At 38.9% G+C, this 13,164-nt stretch overlaps 1 protein-coding gene across 3 annotated transcripts in view; it reads right to left on the minus strand.

Moving 5' to 3' along the window:
- Positions 1 to 13,164, minus strand: part of LOC142859965 (uncharacterized) — a 95,116-nt gene that overhangs the window by 18,230 nt on the left and 63,722 nt on the right. For all 3 annotated transcript variants that reach the window (XR_012912281.1, XM_075990614.1, XM_075990615.1), the window contains 2 exons: positions 12,582 to 12,653; positions 10,432 to 10,506 (listed from right to left, as the gene is read on the minus strand). Coding sequence is in view for 2 of the 3 variants with exons in the window: in XM_075990614.1 (XP_075846729.1) it covers positions 10,432 to 10,506; positions 12,582 to 12,653 (147 nt within the window). In the remaining variant the exon portion in view is untranslated. The remainder of the gene's footprint in view (positions 1 to 10,431; positions 10,507 to 12,581; positions 12,654 to 13,164) is intronic.

The raw sequence follows: 13,164 nt of genomic DNA on the forward strand, positions 1-13,164 counted from the left end.
GTCATCATCTGGTACCCGAATGTGCAGACCAGTCCACACTTTATGGGATCAGTTTGCCGGCTGAGTGGCGCATTGGACACTGACTCTCCTGCCCGTGGCCCTAGCTGGCACTCAGATGCAGCAGGCTGCTGCTCAGCACTCCCTAGCTCATGACTGACATGTTGCCACTGGGTGCATTACATGCCGGCCTACAGGCTGCTGCCTGAGATCCTTGTGGCATGTACAGTCCACAACTCACACTGACGGAAAACTTTGGGTTTTCTTTTTACCCTGGGCCCCCAACTCTTGTAATTGTTTGATCACTTTAGTAGCTGCTCTTAATTTGTTAAACAAAGCATAATTTTCAGTACCTAAGTAAGCAACATGTGCTGTTCATTGCTGCTAGCATCTTTCAGCCACATGGCTGCAACTGTGACACCTGCTGGCCAATAACAATTATGATACATACTCCAAATCATTGCATTTGCATTATGACAGGTAAGATCTACAAAACTATAAAAATAACTAATAACATAACTATCTAGGAGTTCAATAATTATTTGCTTATACTATGGAAGGTATTCTGCAAGGCTTATGTGATTTTCCTTCAACATCCCCTTATTTGATTCTAGGAATTAGCTTTGACTTCAATATTATCTCAATTAGACTTTACAGGCTAATAATAGACAGCTATTTGAGGAGACCAACACTATGAAGAGGGATAGCATAAACTTGACAAAATTATCTGAAAGAATTTGTGTTGCTGAATTTAACAATTAGAAACTTTAGAAAAGTTATGATAAATTAATGATAAGATATCTCTCCAGGAATGTAATATGCACACAATCAAAATTTGTCCAAGGGGGGGCTGGAGAGATGGGTCAGACGTTAAGGACACTGACTGTTCTTCCAGAGGTCCTGAGTTCAATTCCCCGCAACCACATGGTGGCTCACAACCATCTAAAATGAGATCTGGTACCCTCTTCTGGCATGCAGGCATTCATGGAGGCAGAACACTGTATTGTATATGTAATAAATAAAATCTTTAAAAAAATTGTCCAAGGATGAGACGATATCTTTATTGGACAAATTTCATACCTTGAAATTCTCAGTGAGGGCATTAGAACAAAACACTGGACAGGAGATTCAGACTTTACAAAAGGCAGTAGTAAAAAGATTTGAAAAGATTGAGGAATTTATTGAAATTGATGATCAGCAACAGAAGGTACAAGGACAGGATTTAGCCTCATCAGTTCATGCCAGATCCCGGGATGACTTACACAGTGTTTTAACTGCATATCCAGTAATTTTATTGGAAAGACCATCTGGCACAAAGTACCCTAAGGTAGTCAAAGAATATGCATGGGAACCAACATGGATGAGCAATCTAAAAGAAATAAAAACAAGCAACTGTTTCTTATGGGCCACCCTCACCTTTTTTGTCAGGGAAATGATGACGATGCAGGCTTTAAGCACTCCAAACAACTGGCTTCAGTTAATCTCAGCAGTCCTAGAAGATGGACCTCAGGGGCTTTGGAAGTGTTATTTGAAGAAGAGGCAAAAATTTTAGAACAACAGGGGGAAACAAAAGGATTTGAGACGTCCCAGGATCAAATTCTTGGCAAGGGTCATTACTCTAATCCTCAGGAACAAGCTCACTGTGATGAACATAGGGAACCTTGTCCCTACGTAGCACAACAGCTTTAAATGCTCGGGACAGGATTCAGGAACTAGGGAAAAATTGAGTCATATATTAGGGTTAAAAAGGGCCAGAAAGAACCTTTTAGTGACTTCTTAAAAATTAACTAAGGCTATACAAGTAGGAGTGACAGACCCTGAAGCTAGACATGTACTTATTGAATCTTTGACTTTTGAAAATGCCAACTTAGAATGTAGGAAGATTCTTGAGCCTTTAAAGGTCAGATCAGCACCCATACATGAATGGATATTGCCTATAATGAATGTTGAAACATTTGACTATAGCACTGAGGATTGGGTAGGAGAAGTGATTTCCAATGAGGGGATACCAGAATGCCAAATGTTTTAATTGTGGCAGAATAGGACATCTAAGAAGGGACTGTAGACAAGGAATTCCTAGGAATAATGTCTGCTCTAGGAATGTAAAGGGTAGGAGGACTCAGCCTTCTGGTATATGTAGGAAGTGTGGCAAAGGCTGACATGGGACTAATGAATATAGGTCGGCAAGAGACAGACAAGGCAGCCTGACACCACTGGGAAACTCCTTGGAGGGCCTCTCACAGGCCCCGATGTCAAACAAGGTCCAGTCATTCCCAGTTACTGTGAACAACATGTCTCACCAGGAAAATTAATCCAGTGCCTATTGTAAAAAAAAACATACTGTTCTGGATGATAGAATAAACAAAGAGGATGAATCAAAAACTCCAGTAGGAAATAGGAAACATATTTTGGTAGATTTCTATGAGCGGTCTAAGACAAAGCTATACGTGTTTATAAATGACATTGTAATTGAAGGATGGCTAGACATGGGTACAGCCCATGAGTATCATTACTCCAGAATCTTGGCATCCAGAATGGCCTCTTCAAGAGCCAGATATTCAATTCCTATGGAATTGGAACCCTATCTCAAGTTAAACAAAGCATGAAGTGGGTTGAATACATAGGGCCAGAAGAATAGAAAGGAAAGCTGAGGCCATATGTAGCTAATATTGTAGTGAATTTATGGGGCCATGAGCTACTGCAGAAATGGAATACCCAGGTTAACATTCCCACAGTCCCCAAAACTCATTTTCTGGGAAGGGTATTATAAGATGATATAAACAAAAGTCACCAGCCATTTCGGCTGTACAAGAAGACAAAGAAATTAGCAAACCTTCAGAAGTACTAACGATTCTGCCTTTAAAATGGTTAAACTGAGAAACCAATATGGGTTAAACAATGTCCATTATTAGAAAAAAAACCTGCAGGCTTTAAAACAGCTGATACAGGAGCAACTAGATATTCGCCATATTAAAGAATCAACCAGCCCTTGGAATACTTCTGTATTTGTTTTTGAAAAGAAATCTGGAAAATGGAGAATGGTGATAGATCTAAGGGCTATCAAAAAGGTTATTCAACCTATGGGCCCTCTACAATCTGGAATTCCTCTGCCTTCTCTGTTATCAAAGGGATGGCCTCTCAAAGTTATTGATTTAAAGGATTGTTTCTTCACTATACCTTTACAAGAAAAGGACAGAGAAAAGTTTGCCTTCACAGTGCCTACTTATAATAATTCTCAGCCTACTAGGAGATATCAAGGGACCATTCTCACAAAGGGAATGCTCAATAGCCCCACCGTGTGCCAATACTTTGTCAGTCAGCAATTGGAAACAATATGCAAGCCATTTCCTAAGTCTATAATCTACCATTACATGAGCGACATTTTGTTATCTGACTCAAATGCAGATACTTTAGAAGTAAAGAAAGTTTTGCCAAAATGGGGATTAAAAATTGCTCCTTAAAAAATATAAAGAGGAGATTCTGTTAATTACCTAGGTTACAAAATAGGTTTACAGAAAATTAGAACACAAAAGGCATAAATTAGGAGAGACCGACTGTGTACTCCTAATGACTTTCGAAGATTATAGGAAACATTTCCAGTCTATGACTGGCTGTTAAGATAACACCTGATCTAATAGTCCATTTAAACAAAACCTTAGATGGTGATAAACACTTAAATAGTCCCAGAGAATTAACAGCTGAAGCAGAGAAAAAACTGATGGTCATTGAAGAGAAATTACAGGAGGCACATGTAGATAGAGTGAATTCAAATCTTAATTGTATTCTAGTTATATTGCCTTCCAGAATTTCCCCTACAGAAATTTTAATGCAGAGGGAAGATATTATCTTAGAATGAACTTTTTATCACATACACCTAGCAAAAAGTTAAAAACTTATGTGGAAAATGCCTCTGAATTAATTATAAAAGGAAAATTGAGACTTTGTCAACTAGCAGGTATAGATAGAACCAGCAGAGATTATAGTTCCTTTTACTGCTGATGAAATTAAAAAATTATGGCAAGACAATGAACCAGAGAAAAGAGCTTATGCTATTTTGGGGGAGAAATTAATAGCAATTATCCCTAAAGTGATAGAATCAGCCTTATAAAGAGAACTTCTTGGATTCTTCCCTGAATTGTACATGATGCAACAATAACTGGAACCCATACATTTTATAATGATGCAAATAAATCAGGGAAGGCAGGTTACAAATCAGAAGAATCAAGTAAGGCAGAAAAAAGCCCTTATTATTCTGTCCAAAAGGCAGAGTTGTATGCTATTCTCATGGTACAAAGGGATTTTATTTTATTTTATTTTTTTCGAGACAGGGTTTCTCTGTGGTTTTTTGGAGCCTGTCCTGGAACTAACTCTTGTAGACCAGGCTGGTCTCAAACTCACAGAGATCCGCCTGCCTCTGCCTCCCAAGTGCTGGGATTAAAGGCATGCGCCACCACCGCCCGGCCCCTACAAAGGGATTTTAAAGCACCTCTCAATATAGTTACTGATTCGCAATATGCAGAAAGAATTGTTGCATATTGAAACAGCTGAATTTATACCAGATGATACAGAATTGACTTCATTATTCATTCAGGTGCAAGATATAATCAGGAATAGGCTTTGTCCTATATACATAACACACATCCGATCCCATACTGGTCTGCCAGGTCCTCTTGCTCAAGGTAACGCAGAAATTGATCAATTATTGATTGGAGGTGTGCTGAAGAACCCAGAATTTCATAAGAAACATCATGTCAACAGCAAAGGTTTAAAGAAAGTTTCCTATTACATAGCAACAAGCTAAGGAGATTATAAAAAAAAAGTCTTACTTGCTCTTTCTATAACCTAACACCATTACCTTCAGGGAGTAACCAAAAGTGTACTCAAAGGAATGAGATCTGGCAGATGGATGTGTTCCACTTTACAGAATTTGGAATATTAAAATATATCCACCACACCATTGACAGTTATATAGGTTTTCAATTGGCAACTGCCTTGAGCTCAGAAAAGGCTGATTCAGTAATCATGCATTTATTAGAAGTTATGGCCATCATGAATATACCTGCACAAATAAAGACATATAACGGCCCTACATATGTGTCTAAGAAAATGAAACTGTTTTTTTGCTTATTATAATACAAAGCATATTACAGGTATACCAAACAATCCTATAGGTCAGGCAGTTATAGAAAGGTCAAATCATTTTATAAAGGATATGCTAAACAAACAGAAAGGGATGGAAAATACCCCCAGAAATAGATTGCATAACTCTATTAACCTTGAATTTTCTTAATGTTAATGAGAAAAGAATGACAGCAGCAGAGAGACATTGGATAATAGAAAAAAACTGCTGAATTAAATCAGCCAGTGTATTTCAAGGATGTGCTGACCTCACAATGGAAACCAGGAGATGTGCTACACTGGGGAAGAGTTTCATTCCCCTTTCCACAGGAGAAGAAAAGCTATGGATACCATCAAAATGAATAAAGATTCAGTTTGTAAAAGAGAAAGCTCTTGAGAAAGAGAAATGACAGCTCATCTGTAGGGGTGATAATCATACAGGTAGTAAACAAACAAACAAACAAAAAACCTCATAAGGGTTGGGGCAAGGTTCTGTTCTTGTCTTTGCAGGAAAACACTCATCTTCAAAGAGTAGAGAGACCTTGATGTCTAAAAATGAAAAGATAACTATCCAGAAAGGATCACCAAGCAAAGAGAAATCACATTTGTGATGCTATATTATCTGCATGGTAAAATTTGATTATCTGGACATGTATACATTTCTACTTAAAAATACAACTAGCTTTAGAGTTAGTCAATGGCTTTCCTTCTCTAAATCCAAGCATGTTGTTAAAAGAAAAATTCTGAATTTTTGTCTCATGTCAGGAGTCATCTGGTATGGGACAGAAAGAAGATAGATTTTAAGGAAATATTTTACTTTTCTTCATGCTCATTTTTTCTATATCATATCTTTCACTGAATATATGCCTATGTGACTAATGTTTAAGTTTTCAACAATGAACAGTAGATTTCCCTGCAGTAATCTTTGAAGCTTCTAGGAGGACTATGGGGCCCCCCAATAACGACTCCACCTGGTTGATATGATGTCATGATGCTGATAGTGCTACTATGAGACCGGTTTTTGGGTACCAGCTGTGGAAATGGTGCACCTTCTTACAACATTCTGGCCAGAACTCCAAATAAGAACTTAAAAAAAACAACCAAAAATAAACCCAACCCAATCAACTACTCAGAGACCATTTGCAATTATACAAAACAACAATCTTGCTTCTGGCTCTTGTTTCTGGCTGACTGACTCGGTTCCTGTTACCCATTCATGTAGAGAACTGTGATCTAGGACAGTGATCTGTGAGTCTCCTCTAAATAAATAAACATTTATTATACATAATTCTTAACCTGTGTGGGCCTATTTTGTAACTTCTATTGTTGAGTAACGTAGGTTCTTTTTTCCTTTTTTTTTATGACAATGAAACATGTATGCTCCTGGCAGCACCACTTTACCTCAGAGAAGATGATGGGAATATAAGAAACTCCACTTGGAGTTTGCTTTCTTTGTGGCAAAAGCAAGCTATGTATGAAAGTACCCTCGTCTCAACTGCTGACAGTATGTTGTCCTAATGAGACAAGCAGGACCCAAAAGAGAGTGACTGCCAAACCTTGCCCAGACAAGGTGGGACAGTTCTTCAAAAACCCAGTTTCATAGAAAAGTCTGTCAGATATTCTAGGCCTGTAGGCCGAAGATGGATGCCCCAACATTGCAGAGGAACTTTGGGTGACTGTCCAGGCAGCCAGCTGTTTCTGTCATTTCTCATATTTTTAGAAGTCACTTGCTTACATCTCCTGCTTACTCAGTTAGTATTGGGTCTCTGAGGTAGTTGAAGACTAGATAGCTGTAGTTTTAAGTGTTTATGAGACTCAGAAAAGAAACTCACTAAGGAAATGTAAAGTATACAAGTTTGAGAGATATCAAGACAGTTTTGGATGGCAATGCAAGGTATGATAGAAAGTAAATTAGGTACAAGGTTTTAAACTCACCAAGCTAACATAGATAATGTGTATTTTCTCTGAATTTGTTCAATGCAAATGGACTAGACATTGTTGTTATATTTATTGCCTGTATATATTGTATACAGTTATCATACTTATGGTATATAATTTCTTATATTAATTATAACCTTCCTTTTTGTTTTAGACAATAATTGTAGTTATATTTCTATTGTATTTTAATAAATAAAGTTTGCCTGAAGACCCGAAAGTAAAACTAAACCACAAAAGACCAGCAGTGGTGTCTCACACCTTTAATCCCAGTACTAGGGAGTCACACCTTTAATCCCAGCATTAGAGAGGAATATAAGGTGGGATGAGACAGGAAGGAATTCATGCTCTTTTAGTCTGATGATTTCTTAGAGGTAAGAGCTCTCTAGTGGCTCAGCTGCTTTGCTTTTCTGATATTCAGGTTGGACCTCAATATCTGTGTCTGGGTTTTTATTAATCGTGCTACACTCCCAACTTGAATGAATAGATAAACACGAGGAACCAATACAGCTTTGACCTTGGGACATTTGTACTACAACCCATTCAACCCCTAGAGACTCCTCTCATCTCTCTCCTTCTCCTTTCTCTTTCTCTTTCATGCATGTGTGTGAAACACACACCACAAAACAAGAGAAAAGCAAAGGACTGTAAAGACACAAAGTAAGAACAATATGGCCATAGTCTACTGTTTTCTGCTTATGGAAGGGTCTAACTCCAGTTCCAGAGGCGATGGGAAGAGAGTCTCTGCCCAGTGTTCTCTGCTTTCAGATGCTTTCAGTGGATCAAAGCAGTGAAGAAAGGACTCTTGGAGCACTTGGTTAGCGAGCAAGTAGCCACTCATTTCCCCTTACACTTTTTTTCTTAATCATTTTATTATAACATTTTGTTTCCTTTTTCCAGTCAGTTATATACCTGTGATAGTACATGATTTCAGAACATCCAAAGGAAAAGAGGCCAGCCATTACCTTGGCTCTGATTTCAGCATTCATGGCTTTTTGTTTTGTTTTGTTTTTTGGCACCAGAAAACTTGGAAAATAGTTGGTGGGTTTAAAATGCAGCTCTACCAAAAAAGACAGGGATTTTAATGTCTAAAATGTCACTTTAATATAAACAGTCACTGGTGTTTCAGGTTGGGTCACCATATTCCTGCACTGACTCATTGTCCTTATCTTCAGAGGTGGAGACTGAATGCCATGAGTCCTTTGGGATGCACTGGGATTCTACTGTTGCTGCTGTGTTTTCTGCTCTTGCTACTTTCTTTCCTGCCTGCAGTGTGCTCCTCTTTGGAATCACCAGGATGAAGTGCCATCTCTTGTCACACAGGGGTGGCTGTAGTGCTGACACTTATGCTCCAGGTCCTTCTCATCTTCCTCAAAAACCTGCATTTCTCTGTAAGCACATCTCCATGGACACTGCTTCGTAGTGATTCTTCAGGCATCTGAGTGGGGTGTCAAAGAAGCCCCACATGGTTCTTATCAGGTTGGAGAAGGCATGTACTGTGCATCCCCTGACCATGAGCATGTTGTTAATTGAATCTGGAGCAGCTTCCACTGAATCTTTAGAAAACTCATTTGCAAAACTGTCACCTGCCTCCTGGGAGATTTTCTCCCTAGAACCAGAGAACCATGGGGGGACTTGTGCTACCTTACCCAAGAGGAAAATGTCACAGGCAGAGATCATGCCAGGCAGGTAGCCACTGCCTGGTCCTTTGCAGTGAAGGGCCAGGGTATAGCACTGGCCAGGGCATGCTGGAAAGAGAGGGAGAGGCAACGCTTGCTGCTGAAGAAAACTCTGACTACTTGGTTGCCCTCTGCAAGACTTCCAGGCTGGGTATCCTCCAAACTATTATCCCCATGCCATTCTTACCCACCTGTGCTGCAGTTCCAACAGAGGGTAACTCAGACAGAGATTTCTTGTGTAAGCCACCAAAAAGCACACGCTATAGAAGAAACACTGCTAGAGTGCATCATACATAAAAATTAAAAAACATGTGCTCTTCATATTAGTGAAAATGCAAGGCATACCAGAGAGACGGTACTTACTAAACACATACGTGGAAGAAAGGACTTGCATGCAGAGTAAAGAAAACAACTCACTCAGCAAGGTGGCTCCCTGGATTAAGGGCATTTGCAATACTCAGAACCTACATGGTGGAAGGAGACTTTTGGAAGTTGTCTGTGAATCTTCACATGAGTATCACAGCATGTGCTTACCAAACACATTCCCAGACACAAATACATGCATACAAAATAGAGAAAAAGAGATTATTAGTAAAAAAAAATGTGTATGGTGGCAAAAGCCTGTAAAGTCAGAGAAGACACAATTCAGGAGGCAAAGGCAGGATGGCAGCAAGTTCAAAGGCAACCTGGCTTATATAAAAGAGACCCTGTCTCAAAGACAAACTAAAACCAAAGCTCAGCAAGAACAAAAACATCTGTATGGACACAGATTTAAATACCCAGCACTAAGATATATCTGAGTACAACTAGACAGTCCATAGCACCCATTATTAAGTAAATGCAAATCAGATTACAAGGACACAAACATTACTAAGGTATCAGCTAGTAGAAAGGCAACTTTTTGTTGTTGTTGAGACAGGGTCTCATATGTATCCCAGGCTAGTCAGAAACTACTTATGCAGTCAAAGACACCTTAATCTGCCATTCTCCTTCTTCCTCTCCATAAGTGCTGGGAAGGACAGGTATTTACCACCATGCCTGGTTTATATAAACCCAGGGCATCATGATGCTGGACAAACATTCTACTGAGTACACCCTCCATCCAGGTAAATGCCTTAAGAAAAACTGAAAAATTAAGTAAACGGAGCAACTGCCATGCACTGCTGACGAGATATACTAAGAATCACACCCAGTGAGAGAAGACAGATACAAATGGCCACACACTATGAAATGTCTTTTATGAGACATTCTGGAAAAGAGAAACTATAGGCTCAGAAATAAGAATAGTGATGGATTAAAGGGTGAGAGGCGTGACTAAAAAGGCACAGGAGGCCTTTGAACTTTTATTATTATGTTATGTGTGCATGTGTTGTTTGAGCACTCGTGGAGGTAAGAAGACATCCTTGTCGAGTTGACTTTCTCCGTCCTTAATGTAGTTTCTAGGAATTAAACTCAGGTCACCAGGCTTTCATAGTATTATGCATTCAGCCATCTCACTGCCCATGATGGGTCTTTTGGGGATGATAGAAATTGCATAGTTACCTAAGCTCTGTAGTAGTAGTTAGCTAACTATGATTTGAACTTAATTGCATGAAATTTTTATCTCAACAATCCTGACAAGAAATTGATAAGACAAAAAAACTAGCATAAAACAAATATTTAAAAGAGCTAGGTGAAGTTATCCTCAGAAAATAAACCTTACAGATGTTCCAGTTGCAGGGTCATCATGAGAATGTTCCCAAGCGTTGTCAGTTGTACTTGTGTTGTCCCCAGGTCTCTGAAGGAGAGAAACATTTCATTACAAGTGGTTACTTACACTCTGGCTTTCCTATAAAAGTATCTGTCTCAGGAGTAAGGAAGCCCATCAGAGAAGAAACTTCTATAGGGCTTACTCTATCTAGTACTACTTATATCATCCACTTAATGAGATGGCATTGAATAGAATCTATCTTCTTACTTTTCATTTTCATATTGCATTTACCATATAACTACTACTTCTCATTTATGTTCTTTTATTATATATATATATATATATATATATATATATATGTTTCTCTGCTTTCTGAGATGATATATTCATCTCTCTTATCAATTTATTGTGTACATATATGTATCTGTGTATCTAAGTAGGTGCACATGAATGTATGGGGGTGCCATGGAAGCCAGAAAAGGGGATTGGATCCCTTGGGGCTGGAGTTATAGTATGTTGTGAGCTACCCATATGGGTGTTAGGATTCAAATGCAAGTCCTCAAATAGAGCAGCAAAAGGTCTCGACCACAGATACCAGCTTCATCTACATTGCATATCTCTCTATGATCTTCAATACTGGTTTTCCCCAGGCTGAATGTCTTGCCCATTATTTATCTTATCTTCATCCTTCTCTTTGTTAGTAACTTTTGAAAGGACTCAGTTTATTTTAAATTGTGTGTATATGAGTCTGTGTGGGGGAATCTGTACATGAGTATAGGTTTCTATGAGAGCCAGAAGCATCAGATTCTTCCAGAGCTAAAAACAAAGGCAGTTATGATCAGCCACCTTGGGTGCTGGAAATCAAACTCAGGTTCTCTGCAAGACTAGCAGACACTCTTCTTAATTGCAGAGACACCTCTCCAGCCCTTTGATAGCATTTAAAAATAATCAAGTTAAAACTAAAACTGACTTTTTATCTTTAAGACAAAGTACCCTTTGATGAGCAAAGTAGAGGATAGAATACAGGGAGAAATACTAACGCTAAAGATCTTTTGAAAAAGTTGTTTGGGAACCTACTACTATAGAAGCTCACACACACAGTGTGATAGTTTGAATAAGCATGTGCCCTGGCCAGTGTCAGAGGAGCAGTAGTTGGCAACTGAAGTTCAGGGTGTCAGGCCACCAGGAGGAAAACTCTTTGATGGGAGAACCTCACTAAGCATGGCTATGAGGTTACAGACTCCAGACTGTCTTTTGCTTCTGTTCTACCTCTACATGTTGCTACTACAATCTTTCCCTGGCATCTGGCATGGTGTGAGTAGATGTGGAGAGACCCCCACCAACACTCCCTGTATTGTAGTGTGTTTATCTTATGGAAATATCCTTATCTACTGGGCATTTTTCCCTGTGGATTGTCAAGAAGATTACATATCCCTAGACTGTACTATCTGACAATTAGGATGATAGCTTATACAGAGTTTTAATGAATAAAAATACATACAAGAACATGTTTCATAGCTAAGGCATATGAGTTCCACTTAAAGAGTTGACTTAGATCTTAGCTCTGGTTAATGATCAAGGTAAACAACTAAATTTCCCCAGGAGCCAAGATGGCTGTAATTATCTTAATGCCAAAATGACCAAGTCACAGATTTTTGTATGCACCATTAGCAGAAACAAAGCTATAAAATAACTTTATGTTAGACCAGATGCCTTGCTAATCGTTTTTAAGATAAAAAAAAACACCAGAAGAACAATCTAAAGTTTACAAAGACATGTACAGGAGCTGTCTGATTTGCTGGGCTAGGACTGAAAGGGCAAAGCAGCTTGACTACTGAGTGCACTTCCCTTGTATGTCTGATTAATTCTCGGTACAGATTATTCTCCTCAGTTTTCTGATATGGGTATGTACCCTGAAGGCTTTGAGAGTGTGGCCTCAGGTAGGTTGTTCATGCTCCATGGAAAAGTCATGCACACAAAGTTCGGTGGGTAGGGAAGGGGTGTGGATTTGGGAAGAGTTGGGGAAGGGATGAATGTGATCAAAACAAAGTGTATGATATTATCAAATAACTAATAAGAAATGAGAAGGTATACTTTCTAGTGGAAACCAGAAAGAAGGATAGGAGTCATCTCATAAAGTATAAGACTATCATAATACTTACAGATATTTTAATGCTGGCAATTTAAAAAAGTAGGGATCTTCAACAATTGTGAGAGGATTACGGTTGAGAACTCTGAAAAATACAAAGCAATTGAAATTACCAGAATTTTCAATGTGCATTAATCTATTTATACAGTTTTAAAATTGGTTTGTGGGACAACAAGATGACTCGACCGGTCAATTGCCATCAAACCTGACTATTTAGGTTCAATCCCAGGACCTGCATGATGGAAGGGAAACACTGGCTTCCCCAAGTTGTCCCCTGACCTCTACATAAATGTTATGGCAATCACATGCTCTGGCACACCTGTACCCATACACAGACACACCTAGACTCCATAAACATCCATACTTTGGAAACTATTCATATGTATAACATTAAAGACAAGCAGAAGAAAAACAGAAAAAAAAAAGTGGATTGCAAAGAAAAAATGCCAGCGAATTCTTTTGGTCAAAAATCTTATGGATGAAGAGCTGGGGATAGGGCTCTGTGGTTAGAAGTGCTGGTTGCTCTTGTAAAGGACCCAGGTTCAGGTCCTAGCATTGGCACAGTGGTTTATAACCATCCATAACTCTAATTTCAG

The sequence above is a fragment of the Microtus pennsylvanicus genome, chromosome 11 (genome assembly GCF_037038515.1).
Source record: "Microtus pennsylvanicus isolate mMicPen1 chromosome 11, mMicPen1.hap1, whole genome shotgun sequence".
NCBI classification, from domain to species: Eukaryota; Metazoa; Chordata; class Mammalia; order Rodentia; family Cricetidae; genus Microtus; species Microtus pennsylvanicus.